This window comes from Polyergus mexicanus, unplaced genomic scaffold (assembly GCF_030449975.1).
Source record: "Polyergus mexicanus isolate NDT 795.1 unplaced genomic scaffold, iyPolMexi1.0 SCAF_1, whole genome shotgun sequence".
NCBI lineage: Eukaryota > Metazoa > Arthropoda > Insecta > Hymenoptera > Formicidae > Polyergus > Polyergus mexicanus.
The window spans coordinates 7,207,238-7,227,992 of NW_027223321.1; the positions used below are offsets into that span (position 1 = coordinate 7,207,238).

The 20,755-nt window shown below is 37.6% G+C and overlaps 2 protein-coding genes across 2 annotated transcripts; both read left to right on the top strand.

Moving 5' to 3' along the window:
• The first annotated feature begins 5,777 nt into the window (after window positions 1-5,777).
• Window positions 5,778-9,716, top strand: LOC138945040 (uncharacterized). Its single transcript, XM_070316245.1, has 2 exons — window positions 5,778-6,134; window positions 6,402-9,716. Exons 1-2 carry the CDS (start codon window positions 5,778-5,780, stop codon window positions 9,714-9,716), a joined length of 3,672 nt encoding a protein of 1,223 aa, XP_070172346.1.
• Window positions 9,717-9,904: 188 nt separating this feature from the next.
• LOC138945101 (uncharacterized) lies at window positions 9,905-10,975 on the top strand. Its single transcript, XM_070316375.1, has one exon. The coding sequence runs from the start codon at window positions 9,905-9,907 to the stop codon at window positions 10,973-10,975; it is 1,071 nt and encodes a 356-aa protein (XP_070172476.1).
• Window positions 10,976-20,755: the final 9,780 nt, after the last annotated feature.

The window sequence follows — 20,755 nt, forward strand, 5'->3', positions numbered from 1 at the left end:
TAGATATACTATGTCTATGGGTAACTACCAGTTTTGTCCGCCTAGCCTAGTATATCGAGTCTGTCCACATAGTATATAAGACCGCGTCTCGTTCACGGCCAAGAGCCAGTCGAATCTTATCCGCTTAGTGTATTACGTCGAGTCCTGTTCACCTAGCATGATATATCGAATCTTGTCCTAGGACATAAGAGCACGTTCCGTGCGGGTCATCACCACGAGCTAGTCTTTCTCAGGATAAACCAGCGAGCACTGGCGCCCCGCCTTTCTCAGGATCAGGTGCACAGGGGCCAGACAATGGGAATGTTTCACTGAGCGGCCACGCAACCCCGAATATCTCCGAGTAATTGTCAGTCGAGTCTTATTCATCTAGTCGTTAAGAGCGCGTACCGGCACGGCCGCATATCATGACCATGAGCTAGTTCTTCTCAGGGTAAGCCAGAGCGCACTGACACCTCGTCTTTCTCAGGATCGGACGCACAGGAGGTAGACAAATCGGAACACTTCGCCGAGTGGCCACGCGACCCGTCTTATATCTCTTAAGCCTTGTACAAAGTATATCTAATTATAATAAACGTTATTTTGTTTGATAATCCAACTAGTGATTTACGAGCCTGAGTCTCCTCTTCCTCCTGACCACCGACGAACCGATCCGTGGTGTCGGGAAAGGCGTACCGTTACAAATTTAATGATCGTAATAAATGTAATAAATGCATTTTAAAAGTGCAATCATGATTATATAAATCGCTAGAAAAAATGTGTTTGCGTTGTGCGTTAGATTAAAAATGATTTATATTAAATAAATTTTTGTTACATTTCCACCACAAATAACGAAACTGTAAAATGAATATATTATTCACCATAAATTGTTTTAAGTCTACGTATTTATTGCCGATAATGAAGAGAACACGATAGTCTTGCATGCAGTAATCATATGCAGTAATATATTAATTTTATAGGCAAAAATACGCATTTTTGCGAATAAAGCGAATTTAACATTTTTCGTACTACTATCGTAATCCGACCAATTTCCCAATATTAAAATATAAAACAATAAAGTAGCACAGAAAGAATTAAAAAAAAGCCGACTAAAGCAAAGCATTAAAATTAGGAAAAGAGCCCAAGGAAATATAATTAAGAAAGAATAAAGTAATAAAAGATTATTAATAAAATAAAGAGACGTGACTAAAGAGAAGGAAGTAACGGCCAAGTTTTCAGCAGCTGAGTAAGCACAACTGACGAAACAGACTGACAAGCACGAGACGTGCTCCGACCAGGGTCACCACACTCCTCTTGGATCAACGACCTAATTAATTAATACAATATATATTGAGCGCGAGATGCATTGACGTTCGCTCGTTAAGGATGTTCTGGAGATACCGGTCCAGTCAAAAGTTATAAAAATATTAAAAACACTGATATCAATCCTCCAGAGATGCAAAGAAAAAAAATGTATATAAATAGTTACGGCAAGTCTAATAGGATATAAAAAAACGGAAAAACCTAAAAAAATAACAATAAATAAAAATAAAAAAAAATAAAATAAAAACAAATAAACAAAGCTTTAAGAGTGAATTTGCCCTGGATTCAACTTAAAGTAAAATTTGTGAAAAATTATAAAATAAAATAATTACGAGCAAAATTTTACTGATTTTTTGCAATTTCTTTAAAACTATGTTGTAAATCGTTTAAAATCTTGTTGCCATTTTTTGTTTGTTGATAATCTACTTGTGTGTAAAATATCATTATTTCGGTAGCATTTTTTTACACTTTTCTCTGTAACGTCATAAGATTACATGTTAAAACTCGAATATATAAATTTGATAACTTTTTATTTAAATTGTGAATTGATCTGAAATTTGGCCCCGAACTTTGAAACAGAATACAAAATATGACATTGAATTTTTATCAACTTCGTAGCATTTTAACAAACCATCCAGAGCATCCTCGCTCGCTCAATCACATCTTCGAAAATATTATACGTATCACGTCCAATCCTTATAACCGCGAATAAGTGAAAAGTGTACAAAATTTTGTGAAATATACTAATTTATACCTAACGTCCGGGAATGCCTTATTTCGAATGTGGATTCTAATTTTTTGGGCGTACAAATTTCCAAAAAACCTCTTCCTTAGCGGCTAGAGGCACAACACCACAATAATAAAGTGTCTATAATTTTGTGGTTTCAGCATGTTCGTGCATGATTTTGTTCATCGTATTCGTTTTGCAACGCTCAGTCATCCCACATACATATGTTCAAAGACATATTCTTTATTTGTCATTGTTGCGGTTTACGCGAATTGAATACGTTATATCATTTTCTTACCATTTCAAAACTCGGCAAAGACATCAGATAAAATTTGTAGGCAGTCAAGATGAGCTGGTGGAATCGTCGGCTCATTATTAACAATAATGATTTTTGCTCTGAAACATCTGCATCGCATCAAGCAGAATTGTATCTGCAAGATCATAATTCTTTTGTATCGTGAAAACAGTTGAATTGAAAAATTTTCAAGTAACAAATTAAAAGAAATATTTGATTTAATTAAATTAATATTATTAATGTGAAAATTATATGGAATATATCATTGCTTTTCTTATCAAAATCATAACTTTATAGAGATAGATTAGATTATATTACTTATTGTTAGAATATATATTAGTTATATATTTAAAATATTATTTTAAATAATTTCCAAATAATTTTAAAAAGTCAAGTAAAAAATTGCCCAGAAAATTAATATTTTTTTTTCTAATAGTTTAATTATATTAATATTTTCTTTATTTCTCTATTTCTTTACATTATGTATGAATGTGTGTGTACATTTTAGATATATCTTTAAATATATCATTGCTTACACTTTCTCACATATGCTCGAGCTCATATCTGTAACTTTCTGTCCCATATAATTAGGTATGATCAGATAGCATAATGTTGCAATTATGAAACTAATAGAGGTGCAAGTTCGTTCTATATTTTTAAAAATAGTTAGTATCTGAAAAAGCACATTTCAGCAATTCGATCACACGTAAAGCTGTACATATATTTTTGCTCTTTTTCTATCAACATACTTGTATTAAAGAAAGACTTAGTGCAATCACTATTCCTACGAGATCCATTAGAAATGGAATTGTGTGACACAGTTTCGATGGTATTAACAAATCTTGTAATATGAAAAAAGTCATGTATATGTTAAAACGGACATGTATAGAATTTTTGTTATATGTAGAAATAAATAAAGATACATACATATATATAACTATATTTACTATTAACTATACATTTACGTACGCACGCACGCATGCACGCACACACTCGCGCACGCATGCACATATACACTTTTTTGAGATTTCAAGCGTGGATCCTAATCCTTTGGTACAAATCTCAAAAAACCTCTTTTTTAGTGGTTAGAGCAACATCACAATAATAAAGCGTCTATAATTTCGTGGTTTCAGTATGCTCGTGCATGATTTTATTCATTGTATTCGTTTTGCAATGCCCAGTCATCCCACATACATATATTCGATATAATTTCTTAACCTGAAAAATAAAATCATATAAACAATAAATAATCATGTGTTAATGAGAAATGTAATAAGAAAAAAAATCTAGATTAAACTGTGTTTATTTATTAGGTTCGATTAATATGTTAATATATCCACAATGGGATTTGCATTTAAAAAAATCTAATTTTTTATTACGATATTAAATATTTTTATCCTATTATAAATATTTTATTCACACATAATTATTCGCACATATAATAGAAAAGTAACAATAGATAAATAACAATTACAGATTTGATAAACGCGCGCATGTATACATCCATCTATACAATTTATATTTCATAAAAATTCGTCAATCGTTGTGCTGATTGACAATCGGCTGAAGGAATTCGGATCTGAGATTACTGCAACTTATAGATTCCGATGTATCTCGGCTGTCGTCCCACCTTCAAGTTTCGCTAATGCGGGTGTTCGGCGAGCGGTGACTGAAAAGAAGAAGAAGGGGGAAAAGGCATTTCAAAGTTCTTCCCTCATCGCGCGACAAAATCAGTATAGAGCTGATGCTTCTACCCTCACTTCTCCCTCTCTCTGGATAAACGAAAGTCATGGAACGGAAAGCGAAGAAGGCAGTGGCCGCTGAAAAAACTGCTTTGCTTCAGCCTCTCCCCTCTTGTTTCCCTGTGGAGAAAGAGGATGGCAAGAAGAGGAGGGATAGGATTGCTGAGATGATTCAACCTAGGAGACGAAGAAGAAGAAAAAGAAGACGCAAAGGATCTCATCCCTTTAAGATTACAGTAACACTTATTGTACTGCAGGGGGGGGGGGGCTCTTTCCTTCGCTGAAGTCCTTTGCTCCGCTAAGGAGAAGTTGAATCTTGTAACCGATTATATCTCGTTGTATATTTCATTCTTCAGCTGAAACATTCAAGACGAACATCGCTGGGACGCGAGCTAAAGAATAGATTTGACGCGGAGGACACATAAATTCATCATAATTGATATTAGATGATTTATTTCATATCTATATGCTAAAAAATTAACTTTTTTTAAAAAAAGTGAAAAAAAGTGTCAAGTGTACGCGCCTTTCACTATAAAAAAAAACTTGTATAAAATAGTGTTATTTTAATACAAAAATGTCATATTCAAACTAAAAAACTGTTTTACAAAATAGTTGCTTTAATTTTCTACAAAAATAGTGTTAGTCCTTGCGCTAGTATATGTAAGGACACACACTGTATAGTGGCGCCATCTATACTGTATGGATCGGAAGGATTATCGATAGCGAACAGAGAGATCCATGATGGCGACTTGTGATCAAAGACGTTAACACGTATTAATTGTAATGAGAAAAAAACCAAAGGAATTCAAGCATTAAATAAGCTTCTCTCAGTATAAAAACGTGTATATTTATACGCTGTTCCACCGTGTTCACCTCTCCGAACTTCCACCACCAGAAACGGCCCCAACATTGGTCCTTTGAGCCGGATTCTGTAAGCAAGAATGTAGAATGCTGCGCAGGAAGAATCGCCATTATGTGAACACGAGATCAGCATCATTCGTCAGCCCGGTCTTCACAGTCGTCACAGCTAAGTGAAATTGAGCTAAATTGAGCTAAATAATTAGCCAAGCGAGACACGCCGTCCTTCTTCCGCGCGGACAACGTGCGACTCTCTCTCTCTCTCTCTCTCTCTCGCACACAAGCGAGATACGCCGTCCTTCTCTCGCACACAAGCGAGATACGCCGTCCTTCTCCCGCACGGACTACGCCAGACGCTTTCTCTCGCACGCAAGCGAGGTACGCCGTCCTTCTCCCGCACGGACTACGACAGACGCTCTCCCTCGCACGCAAGCAAGGTACGCCGTCCCACTCCCGCACGGACTACACCAGACGCTCTCCCTCGCACGCAAGCGAGGCAGGCCGTCCTACTCCCGCACGGACTACGCCAGACGCTCTCCCTTGCACGCAAGCGAGGTACGTCGTCCTTCTCCCGCACGGACTATGCGCGGCTCTCTTTTGGCACGCAAGCAGATTACGCCGTCCTTCTCCCGCACGGATTACGTGTGACTCTCTCTCTCTCTCGCATCCAAGCGAGTTATTGCCGTCCTTTTCTCACGAAGACTGGATCGGGAAGACTGTATTCTAATAAGGTTACGTATAAATATTGCGTTAAATATTACGGTACATATTAAGAAACAAATAGTGACCTGAAATTAAATATAATAACGAGCTTGTCATTAAATATCGTATCAGTATTAAGTATTAGAGAGCGATAATGGAACAATTGCCACAGTTAATTAGACAACGTGGTAGAGTCCGGGCGAGACTCACTACCTTTAAAACTTTTATTGCAAAACTGGAAGATGAACCTGAAAAAACAGTAGAATTGAATAGTAGGTTAGAAAAGGCAGAACAATTATGGATGGAATTCAACGCAATTCAAAATAAAATTGAAGACATAGATGATTCCGACGCGCAACAAACAGAAAGATCTAATTTTGAAGATGCGTATCATGAATTAATTACTAAAGCGCGAAGACTATCCATGACTGTACAGATGCCCGCTCCTCAAATTGTTCATGCGAATGCGCAACTTATTGTACACGAAGAACAGTTGGTAGTTCGTCCGATGGTAAAATTACCTAATACTGACTTGCCAAAATTCGATGGAAATTACGAACGTTGAATTCCTTTTCGTGATTTGTTCGAGTCGCTCATCGCTTCAAATATTTCATTACCTAATGTACAAAAATTACATTATTTAAGATCGGCTTTGACGGGTGAGGCTGCGAAGGTTATTAATTCATTAGAGATCACAAATGATAATTACGTAACAGCATGGAATTTGTTGAAGCAGCGATTTGAAAATAAACGATTAATTGTGCAATATCTTATTCAGATGTTACTTGATATTCCGGTCATCATTAAAGAGTCACATGCAGATCTTAGAGTATTAGTAGATAATATTTCACAATATACACAATCACTGATAAAACTCGGGCAACCTGTAGAGAGCTGGAGTACAATAATCATACACATTTTTTTACCAAAGATTGACAAGGGATCTCGTCGAGAATGGGAATCCAAACGATCGACAATAGAACAGTTTCCTACATTAACCGAATTTATAGATTATCTTATTAATCGCAGCGCATTTTTAGAAGCGGTAAATCGGGCAAATCAAAATTCGCAGAGTGCGAACGCAAATCACCATCGGAAGGATGGTAAATATATTCCAGGCTGTCATAAAAATGTAACGCAAGCCTATGTAACCTCAAGCGATTCATCATGCGTGATATGTTCCGGCAATCATGGTTTACAAGATTGTCAGGTGTTCCTTAAAATGTCGATAAAGGACAGGATAGCAGAGGTAAAAAAGAAACGTTTATGCATAAAGTGTTTTAAAAGATTTCATGGGCGAAATTGCAAATCTTCTAATTGCAAAACATGTAAAGGTAATCATAATACTCTATTACATAGAATTGATTTAGTTAATATCGAAAGATCAGATAAACTCGAAGTGCAATCCATTAATAATAATATTCAGACATCACAGTTAGATGTTGGGTCAAAGTCAGAGGAATCAGCCACGGTTCTCAATCATTGTAGTATTCGGGGAACTAGTCAGATTCTTCTCGCTACCGCTATTATTTACATTCGCGACGCTTATGGAACCGTACACGAATGTCGTGCGCTTCTAGATAATGGATCGCAATCCAATTTTATAACGAAAGATTTAAGTGAAAGGTTAAATCTAAAACGAGAAACTATCAGCACTACGATTACGGATATTAGTAATACTCCTGTTAAAGCTGTTCAAAGAGTCCATGCGACCATTGAATCTCGAATAAATGCATGTCAATTTAAAATTCCTCTGTTAATAATTAATAGAATAACTGAGCGCTTGCCAATGGGTAATATTGACGAAGACAAATTAGATATACCACTCAACATAACATTAGCCGACCCGACATTCTCTTCTCCTGGGAAGATAGACGTACTATTAGGCGCATCCATTTTTTGGGAGTTATTGGGCAGCAGGCAAATTCGACGAGCAAAAAATACTCCCATTTTACAGGAAACATTATTCGGATGGATAATTTCAGGCCCGTTGCATATCGAAGACGCGAAGCCACGGGACAATGAATCATATTGCGGGGTTTTAATCAATACCGTGTTACACCAACAATTGGAAAAATTTTGGGAAATTGAAGAAGTAGAGCCAGTAGTACATCGATCAAATGAGGAGACACAATGTGAGGAACATTTTATTCTTACTCACAATACAGACGAAGAAGGTCGCTTCGCAATACAGCTACCGCTAAAGGGTAGAGCAGAAGAGTTAGGAGAATCATTAGACATAGCAGAAAGGCGATTAAAGTCATTAGAGAGAAGGTTAGAGAGGCAACCGGAATTAAAGGTGCATTATCATGGATTTATGGCAGAATATTTGAAACTTGGGCACATGACAGAGATGAAGGCTGATGTAAAATTAGATAAACCAGCTTATTACATTCCTCATCATGCAGTAACAAAGGAAGAGAGTACAACCACGAAGGTAAGAGTGGTGTTTGACGCATCGTGTAAGACTAGCTCTAAAAAATCCTTAAATAACATACTCATGGTAGGCCCAATTATTCACGAAGGTTTATTCAACATAATTATACGTTTACGGCAACATAAATACGCGATGGCAGCTGACATAACGAAAATGTATCGCCAAATCAGGATAGAGAAAGAAGATCGCAAACTGCAACGTATTTTGTGGAGATGGGATAGAAAGGCGCCCATACAAATATTTGAGCTCAACACAGTCACATATGGCATGTCAAGCTCACCCTTTTTAGCAATTAGATGCTTACAAGAAATAGCACAGCAGATGATGCATAAATTCAAAAATGCTGGTGAAGTAATAATGAAAGACTTCTATGTAGACGACCTATTAACAGGAGCGGACAACGCACTCAAGCAATTAAAACAGGAAATTATATACATACTAGATTCCGCCAAATTCGAGTTAAGGAAATGGATATCAAACGTACCTGAAATATGCGATCAAATGGATGATAAAGATAGATCAATTAAGTTGAGCGAATCAAATAAAATTTTAGGCCTATTGTGGAATACTACAGTTGACGTTTTTCAATATCACATCAAAATAAATATTGAGGAAAATAAACCTACGAAGCGCAACATATTAGCTAGCATAGCACAAGTATATAATCCACTAGGACTATTAGGTCCGATAATCATACAAATTAAAATACTCATACAAAGGCTATGGCAATCAAAATGTAACTGGGATGAAGAAGTTACAAAAGACATAAAAGATATGTGGGTGCAATGGAAAGCACAGATCTTTGAAGTGGAGCAGCTAATAATTCCAAGAAGAATACTCTGTGACAACCCATTAGAAATAGAATTGCACGGATTTTGTGATGCGTCGGAAACAGCATATGGTGCCTGTTTGTATCTTCGTAGCACCACGTCAAGAAAGGAATATACCATTAGACTACTATGTGCAAAATCGCGAGTGGCGCCCATTAAAAAATTATCACTGCCAAGATTGGAATTATGCGGTGCAACGCTATTGGCCAAATTAGGTAAAAATATATTGCGGACGCTGACAATGCAAATGCATAAAGTATATTATTGGAGCGATTCAACCATAGTACTATCATGGATAGCGCGAGAAGCTACGCAATGGAAGACATTTGTGGCAAATAGGGTGGCCGAAATACAACGTGAGACGAAAGACGCACAGTGGTATCACGTCAGATCAGAAGACAATCCTGCGGATCTTTTACCCAGAGGAGTGAATCCTGAAAAACTAAAAAATCAAACAATTTGGTGGGAAGGTCCACAATTCTTACATCGAAATACAGCATTTGTACCATTTAGCAATGAAAACCTTCAAGAAGATATAATAGAAAAACGAACTATAAATTTATTTGTTCATGGTGAAAAGGAAAATGGTTATCTAGATATTATCGAAAGATTTTCGTCATTGTCGCGATTAAAGCGAGTGGTCGCGTATTGTTTACGCTTCAAAAATAATGGTAAGAAACATACGTTACCAAAGTCGAAGATGATAACTGTAGAAGAATTAGATCATGCCATGAAGATACTCATCAGAGGCTGTCAGGGTATAGTTTTGCACAAGAGTTACATAGTCTTCGTGCGCAATCGCAATTGCATTCAAAAAGCAGAATAATTGCACTGCATCCGTTCTTGGATGAAGATGGTATCATTCGTGTGGGGGGAAGGCTTTGCAACGCATCCATAGAATATTCACAGAAATACCCCATTGTTTTACCCAATAAACATCATCTCACTAAATTGATAATTAGAGACATACACTATAAAAATCTACATGCGGGACCACAAGCTGTTTTGGCGATGATGCGTAACAACTATTGGCCAATTTCGGGCAGAGGAGCAATACGTCGCGTATTAAGATCTTGCATAGCATGTTTTCGTTCAAAACCGATAACGGCAAATCAGTTAATGGGCAATTTGCCGGCGGTACGAGTTACTCAACAGTCGCGCGTGTTTTTATATACAGGCGTGGATTATGCAGGTCCATTTACAATAAAGGTATCGCGTAATAAAACAAGCAAAGCGTATTTATCGATTTTTATTTGTCTTAGCACAAAGGCGGTGCACTTCGAGTTAGTGTCTGATCTGAGTACGGTATCATTTCTTAATGCACTGAAACGATTTATTGCTCGAAGAGGTAAATGTATAACTTTATATTCGGATAATGGCACTACCTTTGTAAGTGCTAATAATCAGCTCACAGAACTTAAAAATTGTTTGCTAGAAGGAACGACTCAAAAACGAATACATGAATATTTAGCAGAACAGTTTATTAGCTGGAAGTTTATTCCTCCGTATTCACCTCACATAGGCGGATTGTGGGAAGCAGCCGTGAAGTCGGCAAAAACTCATATGCGAAAAATTATCGGCACAACGCCGTTGAGCTTCGAGGAATTATATACTGTACTGACTTTAATTGAAGCTTGCTTAAATTCGAGACCTCTCACACCGTTGTCAAACGATCCGTCAGACCTGCAATCTTTAACCCTTGGTCATTTTTTGATAGGAGATGCTGTAACCGCGATTCCGGAACATAATCTTATGGATTTATCGATGAATCGTTTGACGCGTTATCAATTACTCAGTCGAATACAACAACATTTTTGGATTAGATGGTCCAAAGAATATATCGCGCAGTTACAACAACGAGTTAAATGGAAACAACCATCGGTTAACATAAGCCCGGGAACAATGGTAATCTTAAAAAATGAAAACACATGTCCTATGACATGGCCACTGGGACGAATCGTAGAAATACATCCCGGGACAGATGGAATTACTCGAATAGTCACAATACAAACTAGTCGCGGATTATGTAAGCGAGCGATAACTAAAATATGTATTTTGCCAATCGACGAAGAGGCAACAAATTAATTTAAGTTTAATTTTAAGTTAAATTTGTTTGAGACCTTTATGTTAAGAGTTTTTTTTTGTTATATCGGTATTATTACCGAGTATAAGACATATTATATGGTATTTTTATTAATTATATAAGGATGTACGACTCTGTTCTTTGCTTATAGACTATTTATTTGTTGAAAGGTTAAACCTTTCAAGGGAGGCAGAATGTTAGTCCTTGCGCTAGTATATGTAAGGACACACACTGTATAGTGGCGCCATCTATACTGTATGGATCGGAAGGATTATCGATAGCGAACAGAGAGATCCATGATGGCGACTTGTGATCAAAGACGTTAACACGTATCAATTGTAGTGAGAAAAAACCAAAGGAAGTCAAGCATTAAATAAGCTTCTCTCAGTATAAAAACGTGTATATTTATACGCTGTTCCACCGTGTTCACCTCTCCGAACTTCCACCACCAGAAACGGCCCCAACAAATAGTGATATAAAAATATTGCGCCAATTAATAAAAATTTATATTACAAAATTCATTTATTATTATTTCTAATTTTAAAAATTGCAATGTGTGTGATCAAAATAGTGGAATATATTTAAGTGAAAAAAATTTTTAATTAAAAAAATTAATTTAAGTATAAAATAACTTTTTAATTAGAGAAAAACTTGACGCTGCTAAATTGAATATATATGCTAATCTAATTAACTTGTTATTTATATTTTGGGAGAGAGAGAGAGAGAGAGAGAGAGAGAGAGAGAGAGAGAGAGAGAGAGAGAGAGAGAGAGAGAGAGAGAGAGAGAGAGAGAGAGAGAGAGAAAGAGTGCTGTTTGCGATCAGCTGTTTGCTACACGCGATGGGAGTAAAAGAGAAAGACAGAGAGGGAGAGAAAAAAAGAGAGTGCGTGTGTGCGATCAGCTGTTTGCTACATGCGATGGGTGTAAGAGAGGGGGGGGGAGAAAGGGAGGGAGGAAGAGAGAGAGAGAATGTGTATGTGTGTGTATACGCGTATACGTTCTCTCTCACACATACACCCCATCGTATGTAGCAAACAGTTGATCGCAGCGAGCGCTTCACGTAATCACCAGCATCAGACGGTGAGTTGCGCCGCCCCTGCCTGCCTCGCGTACGCGGCCCGTAATTCATTACCTATTTTAGCTTATAATTTGAAAACTAAACCTCGGAAAAATTTTGGCAAAGGAAAAATCGTCTTAGAATTGAGTCAAGTATATGACATTGTAAGGACAGAAGGTTGTTTGAATCACCCTGTATATCAAAAGCAAAAGATGTAAAAAACAATACAGTGTATTCAAATATATTTGTCAAATGATTGTTATTATATACATAATTATTTGTCATGCATCATATGCAGCTACAGATATAAGTAACATTAATAAAACATAGTCTGTAAGATTAATGTGTACAAATTTTATATATTTCTACTTATATTTTATTTTCATTTCTATTTATTTTTTTTAATAATTTAAAAATTTTTATAATAAATTTATAAATACATTTATTTTTAATGAAATTGGAAAAGGAACTAGAATAATTTTACTAGCTATTGATAAAATTTTGACAAAGCCTGCGGCAACATGTCTATTGCAAATCAATATATTGTAACTAATCTTTGTCTCGATGCTAAACATAACAAAATTAATGTCAGTTTTAATGCTAAATTTTATTTGCCAAATAGCATTCTGACAGATGGAAAAATACTATGTAACAGATCTATTATATTCATTAACGATACTAAAACATGCTTCATCTATTTTGTAACAAACCGCTTTCGCGAGGCGGTCGTGGATAACTCGGTCGGGATCCGGGGCTCGTGAAAGGGTATCGAGAGACGAACGATAGATGCGTTAGATAAAAGATAATTTATTGCGTTTGAATATATGTGTGTATACAGAGTGAGTGTGTGTATGTAATTATTGCGTGTGTCGGTGTGTATGCGCTTGTATGTGAGTGAGTGATAAGCGAGCGAGTGCGTGTGCGAGCGAGTAAGATCTGCGTGGGATTTACAATGTATATCGCAAGTATGTGTGTGTGATCGTGTGTATGCAGCCAAACGCCCTCGCGTATGTGTGAATGTCGGAATGGTCTAGTGGCGGTCGCGTCGGTCGCTGTGCATCCGAATTATATGCACGGTGCGGAATGTGATTTCGGCGGATTCGCAAATATATCGATTACTTTGCGCGGATCTGGATTTCGGCAGGAGCCGCTAGCTACCGGGCGGTAGGTTCGGTCGGGTCGGTGGGCGGTCCTTAAACGCGTCGGTATCGATCTGATTGCGTCGATCGATGTCGCGGCCGGTTAGATCCTCCCCTTTTTAGCGGGACTTAGCGCGCCGTATTAATGGTGATTCCGATCGCGGTAATGGCGGTCGCGGAGTTACTACAAGTTCGCGGATATCGCGGTATTGTTCCGTCGGGGATGATTTTCCCGTAGAATGCAGGAGTGCAACGGCCGACGGGAACACCCGTCAACGGCAGGGAACTCCCTACCGCTGGATAATTGCCGTTGCACGCAGGTGGACGGATGCGGGTGAGGTGTCGAGAACTCTCGACGGAGGCTGAGTACGCCCAACCCCGTTTTCCTCTCTTTGCAATAGATCGGAAGGATCGCTCGTGGAGATGCCGCAAACTCTCGGCGGAGGCTGGGTACTCCCAACCCCGTTTTCTCTCTCTTTGAGCGGTTATAGGATCGTAGCGGATTTCCAGGCGTCTTACAGACTCTGGCGGTTGCGGAAGATCTGGTCTCGAGGTAGAAAATTGGCTCTTATTTATACCGCTTTTTCCGGCGGGTGCGCGTGCGTAATATGCCTGATTGTTTTACGGCATATTGTTTAAGACTGAACCGCCGCGCGCGACTCGGGCGGTTTCGGGAACGGTCGGTACGGTTACCCGAGCGCGGCGACGGTTCCCGGTAAACAAACGCGTCTTGACGGCGGTTATAAATTTGAACGCCTTTTCTATATCTTAAAAATGGGCGCTCGGCGCCTCCGCATTATGCCCGACCGGTGTTTGTCGGGCGGCGGACTTCCGGCGGATCGACGGCCGGGTAACGGTGGAGGGATGCATCGTTACAATTTCAAGCGATGCATTAGCATTGAAACAAGAATTGATTACAATATGTTGGTTTGTAATAAATATGTTGCTACAGACTTTGTCAAAATCTTATCAACAGCTTAGAAAATTCTTCTAGTTCCACTAAAAAATAAATATATATTTATAAATTATATAAAAAAGTAAATAGAAATTTAACCTTACAGACTTACTTATTCACTAATATTATTTATACTTATCTGTAACTGTATATGATGCATGACAAATAACTATATGACAAACTATATGGCACTCCTTTGACTAATGCACTCAAATATGTATTCTTGATGTGTATGTCTATATTAACTGATGTGTATGTCTATATTTCTATATCGATAACTGTTCGCATTTATTCATAGTGGCTTTTGAAAGGTATAAGTTAAATTTTCCAGAGTGCAACATTATATAGCGTAGCATTCTTTCATTTATAAAAAGGTGAAGCTGCAAAATTCTTTGTGATATTTGAATAGTTGAATCAGATATATAATACAAACACACACATATCTTATAATAAACATATTATAAAATAGATATATCTTTTTCTTATCATAAATTAGGATATTTTTATATGTAATGCGATGTTTTGTTTTGTTTTTACACATAGCAAAAATTATTTTTGCAATATTTTATTTGTCTCTATAAATGAGATAAGAAAATGTTCTATACATTTATGACAGGATATTTATATTCTATTCTATATATGTTTACTATCAGATATGTGTGTGTGTATTTTATACCTGATCCAACTATCCGCAAATATCATGAAGAATTTTGCAGTTTTACTTTTTTATAAATGAAAGCGTACGTTATATAATACTGCACTCTTGCATTGTAAATTTGACTTATATCTGTTAAAAGTAGATATGGATACGAGCAGTAACATCACGAAGCGCCGCTAGAGCTATCTTATGTCGAAGGCTCCAACCGTACAAGATTGTGCATGCGTATTGGGGACTTGCGTGAATGATGACGACGTGGACGTTTCTTAAGAGAAAACTTTCACATTGAGACTTTGCATTCATATACCTTGTTTTACGAAGTAGAAAAAAAAGATAAAGATACTTTTATTATATAATTTAAATCCAAGGTATCGATTAAGCCTAGTAAAAATACGATCAGTTCAGCCGTTATTGAGATCCAATAAATCTAAGGTACCTCAATTAGCCGACTTGCGTATAGATATCCGGGGTGTCTCGCTGTTGCTGCGCGTGACTTGGCGCAAGACACTACCGTGTCTCTTGATTTATTGAAGGCATTTAAATGCAAATAGATTAATTATATTTGATTATTAATTTAATTATTAGTTTAATTAAGTTTTTGATATTAATATAATAATTTTGGTAAATAAATTAATAAATTAGAGTAGGTTTATCGTTATAAATACATTTATTTAGATTAGAGATAAATATACAGAGTGTCTATAAAGTCTGTTCCCACACCCGGAAAGCAGTTACTATGATAAATTATGATAGTTACCGTGATGAATTTTAATTACCTTCGAAAGATTGGCATAAGTCATGGTATAATATGTTTTGTTATTATTATAAAAGGGAAATATGGTAGTATATCAAGAGGTAAAACTATCTGCCCTGTTTTATTACTTTAAGAAGTTACATAACCATAGGCGAGTTTCATGCGGTTAAGTTTAGTTGCTGTTTTATTATGAAGACTCGGATTTACCATCGTACTTATTCACGCAACAGCGGTTAGCGAGCAAATAATCGGGATTGTCTGAACAGAGAAGGGATGAAAAAGAGCTCGGCATTAGTTGTAAGACTCGAGATAGGGAATAGCCACGGATATAAAAACGGATATCGAGAGAGCTCGAGAACTTTGTGCCTCGGGAAGCGAATAGGCAAATTAAAAACTGTTAGTCTTGGGAAGCAAAAAGAGAATTGTCTCAAATGTAGTTGAGAAGTTTGTGCAAAATATGTTGTATAAATAATTGTGCGGAACTATAAAAACTAAACACTAATGTATTGCGAAAAAAATATTTAATACGATAATAATAAACATAGGTGATGTGCTTTATATACAATACATTGTGTTAAAATTTAATACTTTCTTATACCTACCGTGATAATCTCTTTTCTTTAACAAAGCGGCAAACATTTTGATGGTGAAGATGATCCTGAGTGATGGTATTCGAAATCCTGATGATGTCATCCTGGTGCAGATGGTTGTATCCAAAATAAAAAACAATATAGTTAATAAAGAGTAAGAGAAACGTAGGTGCATCGTGCATTTAGATCATCACACAACAGCTTGGAGATTCCAGATGCGGACGGGAGGCTGGGTAATCCTGGTGAAAGACGATACGGGATACGAATATATCTTGTTGTTTGTGTAGGTTAAAATAACTGGCAATTATATCAAAGCGAAACCACTGATCCCTACTGACTCAGAAGGTGAATCAGAGGGTGATTCCAGCAATAACTTCAACTTGTGCTGTTACAACCTTGCCGAGGTTGGCTTGCAGGATTCGGAAATGCGCTTGTATCGAACCATCAACAGGGGGATGGTTTTCCTCGATGCGGAAGACCTTTGAAAGGCGGATCGCTTTGCGGAGCGCCTCAAGGAGATCCTGACTGGGATAAGATTCAAGTCGCCCGACCCGCGAACCACGTATAATTATGTGTTCGCGGGTTGGATGACTCCGCTACTGCGGCTGATGGCCAGATTCGGCGTTCTCTCACAGGTCTAAGCTCAATTTGGGTCCGCTGCCCTGTCTTGGTCGCTAATAGGGTGATAGAGCCCGGAAGGATGAGGATGGGTTCAACTTCGGCAGCTGTGGAGCTGTTAGACGCCTGCCCCTTGCAGTGTCACCGCTGTTTCGAACGTGGTCATGTTTGACAGCGATGCACTGCGAAGGTGGATAGGAGCAGTTAGTGCTATCGTTGCGGTGACCGTTTCTATCGAGCAAGCGGGTGCTTGGTTGTCCTTAAGTATCCGCTGTATGCGAATTTAAGCCTACCTGCCGGGCACTGATTAGGGATCAAGCCCTGTGCCTCTTCCTCCCGGCGGGACAGGGTAGATCGTTTTGCTGTCAAGTCTGTCCTCTCTCCCCCCCCCCCCCGCAATAGCAAATTGAGGGAGTCGTCGTGAGAGACTTGACGTCGGGTATGGCGGAAGCACCAAAACCGCAGAAGCCTAAGCGGCTCCCCAGTTTCTAAGACTTCTGCTAAGGCTCGGTGAGAAAAAGGGGACGAGATGGAGCTGGAGATCACGTGAATAGCCTTCTCTCCTGTGTCCTCTCGTAGACGTCTTTGGTGAAGGGCGATGGTCCGGGAGTGTCACAATTCTCCGGATAATTTACGTCGCAGGACTAGGATAGACACCCTCCGTCATAGCATGTGATCCCAAGAGGCGACGGAAACAAATATAGCTTCCGTCCTCTCACTGGAGTGAAAAAAGTTTATGAGGGTTTAAATTCTCTCTATAAAGAATAGGCGCGGCAACGTAAGACTAGTCGGAACTCAAAAGTAATGCAAATAGCGGTTTCCGAGTCACCGACGATGATCAGAGGACGATATATCTTAAAGGGAGAGGGTGGGAGTAATGAGTGAGTCCACATAACCTCGCGACCGACTGTGGGGTATGCGATAGATATTTTTCCTTCCTCGCTAGAAAAAAAAGAAGTATGAGATTGAATGAAAAAACAAAGAATTACAAGAGGGTTATTTAAGGTTAGGGTGTTGAGTGTGAACTAGGTGATCTCGAGGATATAATGAGGGGAAAGATACAGAGAGATAAATTGAGGAGGAGAATGGGAAGAAGGGCATGGGATGTAAAAAAAGATTGTAAAAGGGGATAGAGGGGTGTTAGTGAGAGAATGTTGGGAGAAAATGAGAACAATGATATTAAAAAGCGGAAAGAAGAGAAAAGGAACTAGGATGGAAAGGTTGGAGTTGAGTTATGTGGAAGAGAGCACAGGAAGAAAGGATTTCCGCTGGGAGATGAAAAAGGCGGATGTGGAAAAAGTGCATAAAGTAAAGTAGGAGAAAAGATAGAATAGAATAAGGGTACCGGAATATAAGAAATGGTATAAATTGATTAAGAGGAAAGGAATACCTTCCAGGATATTTGAAAAAGAGATTGCGGGGGAGAGCAAGTGGCAAAAATTGACAAGGTATAGATTGGGATAAGGGAGAATAGATATTAGGGGAATGAAAAGGAGAAGGTAGAGTTTGTTGGTGGGAGGGCGGGATAAAAACATGAGAGCACATATGCGAGGTTAAGGGTGGGGAAAAAACTGGCAAGAGATGGTGAGAGTGGTGTTAAGGGAGGCAAAAATGAGGAGGGAGAATATGAAAGTTGGACAAGTTAAAGGAGGAAAGATGGCAAGAGGGTATAATGAGGATAGAGGGGGACGAAATGGGAAAGAAAAGAAGAAAGAAAGAAAGAAAAAAAAGCATTATTTATTAAGCGCTCTGGGACGAATCCTCTCAAGCGCAGAAACCATAACACAATAAATTGAACAATTAATGTATAAGCCTATATGTATTAATAAGTAGTGTATGAATAAATAACGTGTCTCTCATATGTCATACAAAAATAAGTAATATGATATTAATGTAAAACAAGAATACAATGAATAAACAGAAGCAAAAATAAAATACAATAAAGTGAAAATAATATGAAATAAAAATAAAAATAACGAAATAGCTCCCATAAAATCAAAGCAAACAAATAAATAAATAGGCTTAAGGAGCAATAGCGAATACCTGTGCAATATATTCAGGTCATGAAAATTGTACAATTCGCGAATGTTTTAGTAGATAATTTGTAAAATTAAACATTCTAATGCGAATAATAATCATAATGATTAGCGTCTTTTGTGACTATACCAAAGCCTAGCCAAGCTTATTTTAAAGGAGCGATTGGACAGTTCGGTTCGACAAGGCGGTAAAATGAATGTTCGCAGAAACTTTACTCTCATAACCTGGGCTCTAAAATTGAAACTAGAAGAAAAAACTAGGTTGATTAGCTGTCAGTATACAATGGAAACTAACAGAATAGTATTCTTTGATAAGTAATTTTCAACCATCGAAGTTTAACCTAATAAGATATAATGTGAATGTCCGCTGAAGTTAAAAATGAATCTTATGCAAGAATTAATAGCTCTGTATAGTCTTAGATTGAGTTCAGTCATGTCCGTGTAGACCGCACAAAAGTAATCAATATGCGGAAAGATTAAGGAAGTCACAAACTTAGTTTTAAGAAAATCCGGAAGCAGATGCTTGTTCAGCTTCAACTGATACAAGACAGAATTTTATTTGTCATGCTCGTGACCTTCTTTTCCCAAGATAAGTTCATGATAGTGATTCCCACATACTTAACATAAGTAGAATACTTGATTGTAATTCGTTCTACTTTAATCTCCGTAGTGGCAAACAAATGGCATTAATAAACCTTGATGTGCCAATAATAATTGCCTGAGAATTCAAGATGAGTTTATTCATATTAATCCAGTCACTGATATCCTTATTAACCTTGAAGAGTTCTATCTTGAAGATGGCTCTTGACAAAGCAGCAGGCTCACTGTAAAGATAAATTTGAAGACTGTCCGCATAGAAATTATACTTGCAATTATACTTCAAGCACCTGCTGAAAGTCCGATAGGTATAAAGCAGCGGCCCCTGTACAGAAATCTGCGGAATCCCAGCCCCAATGGATGATCAGGAAGAAACATTGCCATCAACGCTATCCCTAGTCACGTGTATTCTATCCACTAGCAAAGAGTGTATCCTTCCAAAAGTAGAATGAGTTAAGTACAAGATTAATTTTATCAAGAGTAAAGAATAGTCTACTCTGTCAAAGAAGAGTTGCTTTAGAAAAGTAAAAAAAGATAGACACAGTCCCCATTCTACGATCAGCAGCAAGCCTCACCTCATCAATCATATGAATCAGATATGAGTGGAGTCATTTGAGTGGAGTGATCCTAACGATAAGCTGATTAACAAGGATTAAATAAATTTGATTCCACAGGGTAACAGTAAATTTGCTTGCTAACTATCATCTCCAAAATTTTCAAAATTGCCGACAGAATAGAGATTGGCTGGTACTAAATAGATATCGGGTTTTTGGTTTTAGGAATCGGACAGATAAGCGCTGGTTTCTATTGTTCCGAAAAGACGATATGAGAAGTTAATTAATAATAAATGCTCAATTATAGGTATTATATAAGATAAAATGAGCTTTATTAATTTCAAAGAAATTTCATCAGCCTCAATTTTATTAGGTTTAGCACTAGAGAGCACTCGCCGAATAGTTAAGAATGTAACATACGCCCAGTAAAATTTTTTTTCGTCATATCTGTTAATGTATAAATCAGTAAAAGACGAATGTTGATCTCTCTTGTCCAATCCCTCGAAACCGCAAAAGAATATATTTAACTCCTTCACAAACTACGAGAGGCTTCCGTCCACATCTCCTTGATTAGCCCTAAATGTTTTAACCTTCTCCAGATTTCACTAAAGTTATTGGCTTGATTAAAAATGGTAAAATAGTAGGCTCCTTTGACTGACCTTACGATAAGAAAAGCAGATGTCGGAAAAGATCGTAGCGATGATTTCCTCTTCTTTTACGCCAAGCTTTTCTAGCTAATAAAGAATGTAATCTACTATCTAATCTAAGAGAGCATATAATAATTCAGTTTACTTTTATCTCTGCATTCTTTACAAATTACATTT

Bases quoted from the DNA above. Each gene is read 5' to 3' on its own strand.
- LOC138945040 (XM_070316245.1), top strand. From the start codon at position 5,778: ATGGAACAATTGCCACAGTTAATTAGACAACGTGGTAGAGTCCGGGCG. The intron at 6,135-6,401 runs GTAAAATTACCT...TATCTTATTCAG, and splicing joins AGTTGGTAGTTCGTCCGATG to ATGTTACTTGATATTCCGGT.
- LOC138945101 (XM_070316375.1), top strand. From the start codon at position 9,905: ATGCGTAACAACTATTGGCCAATTTCGGGCAGAGGAGCAATACGTCGC.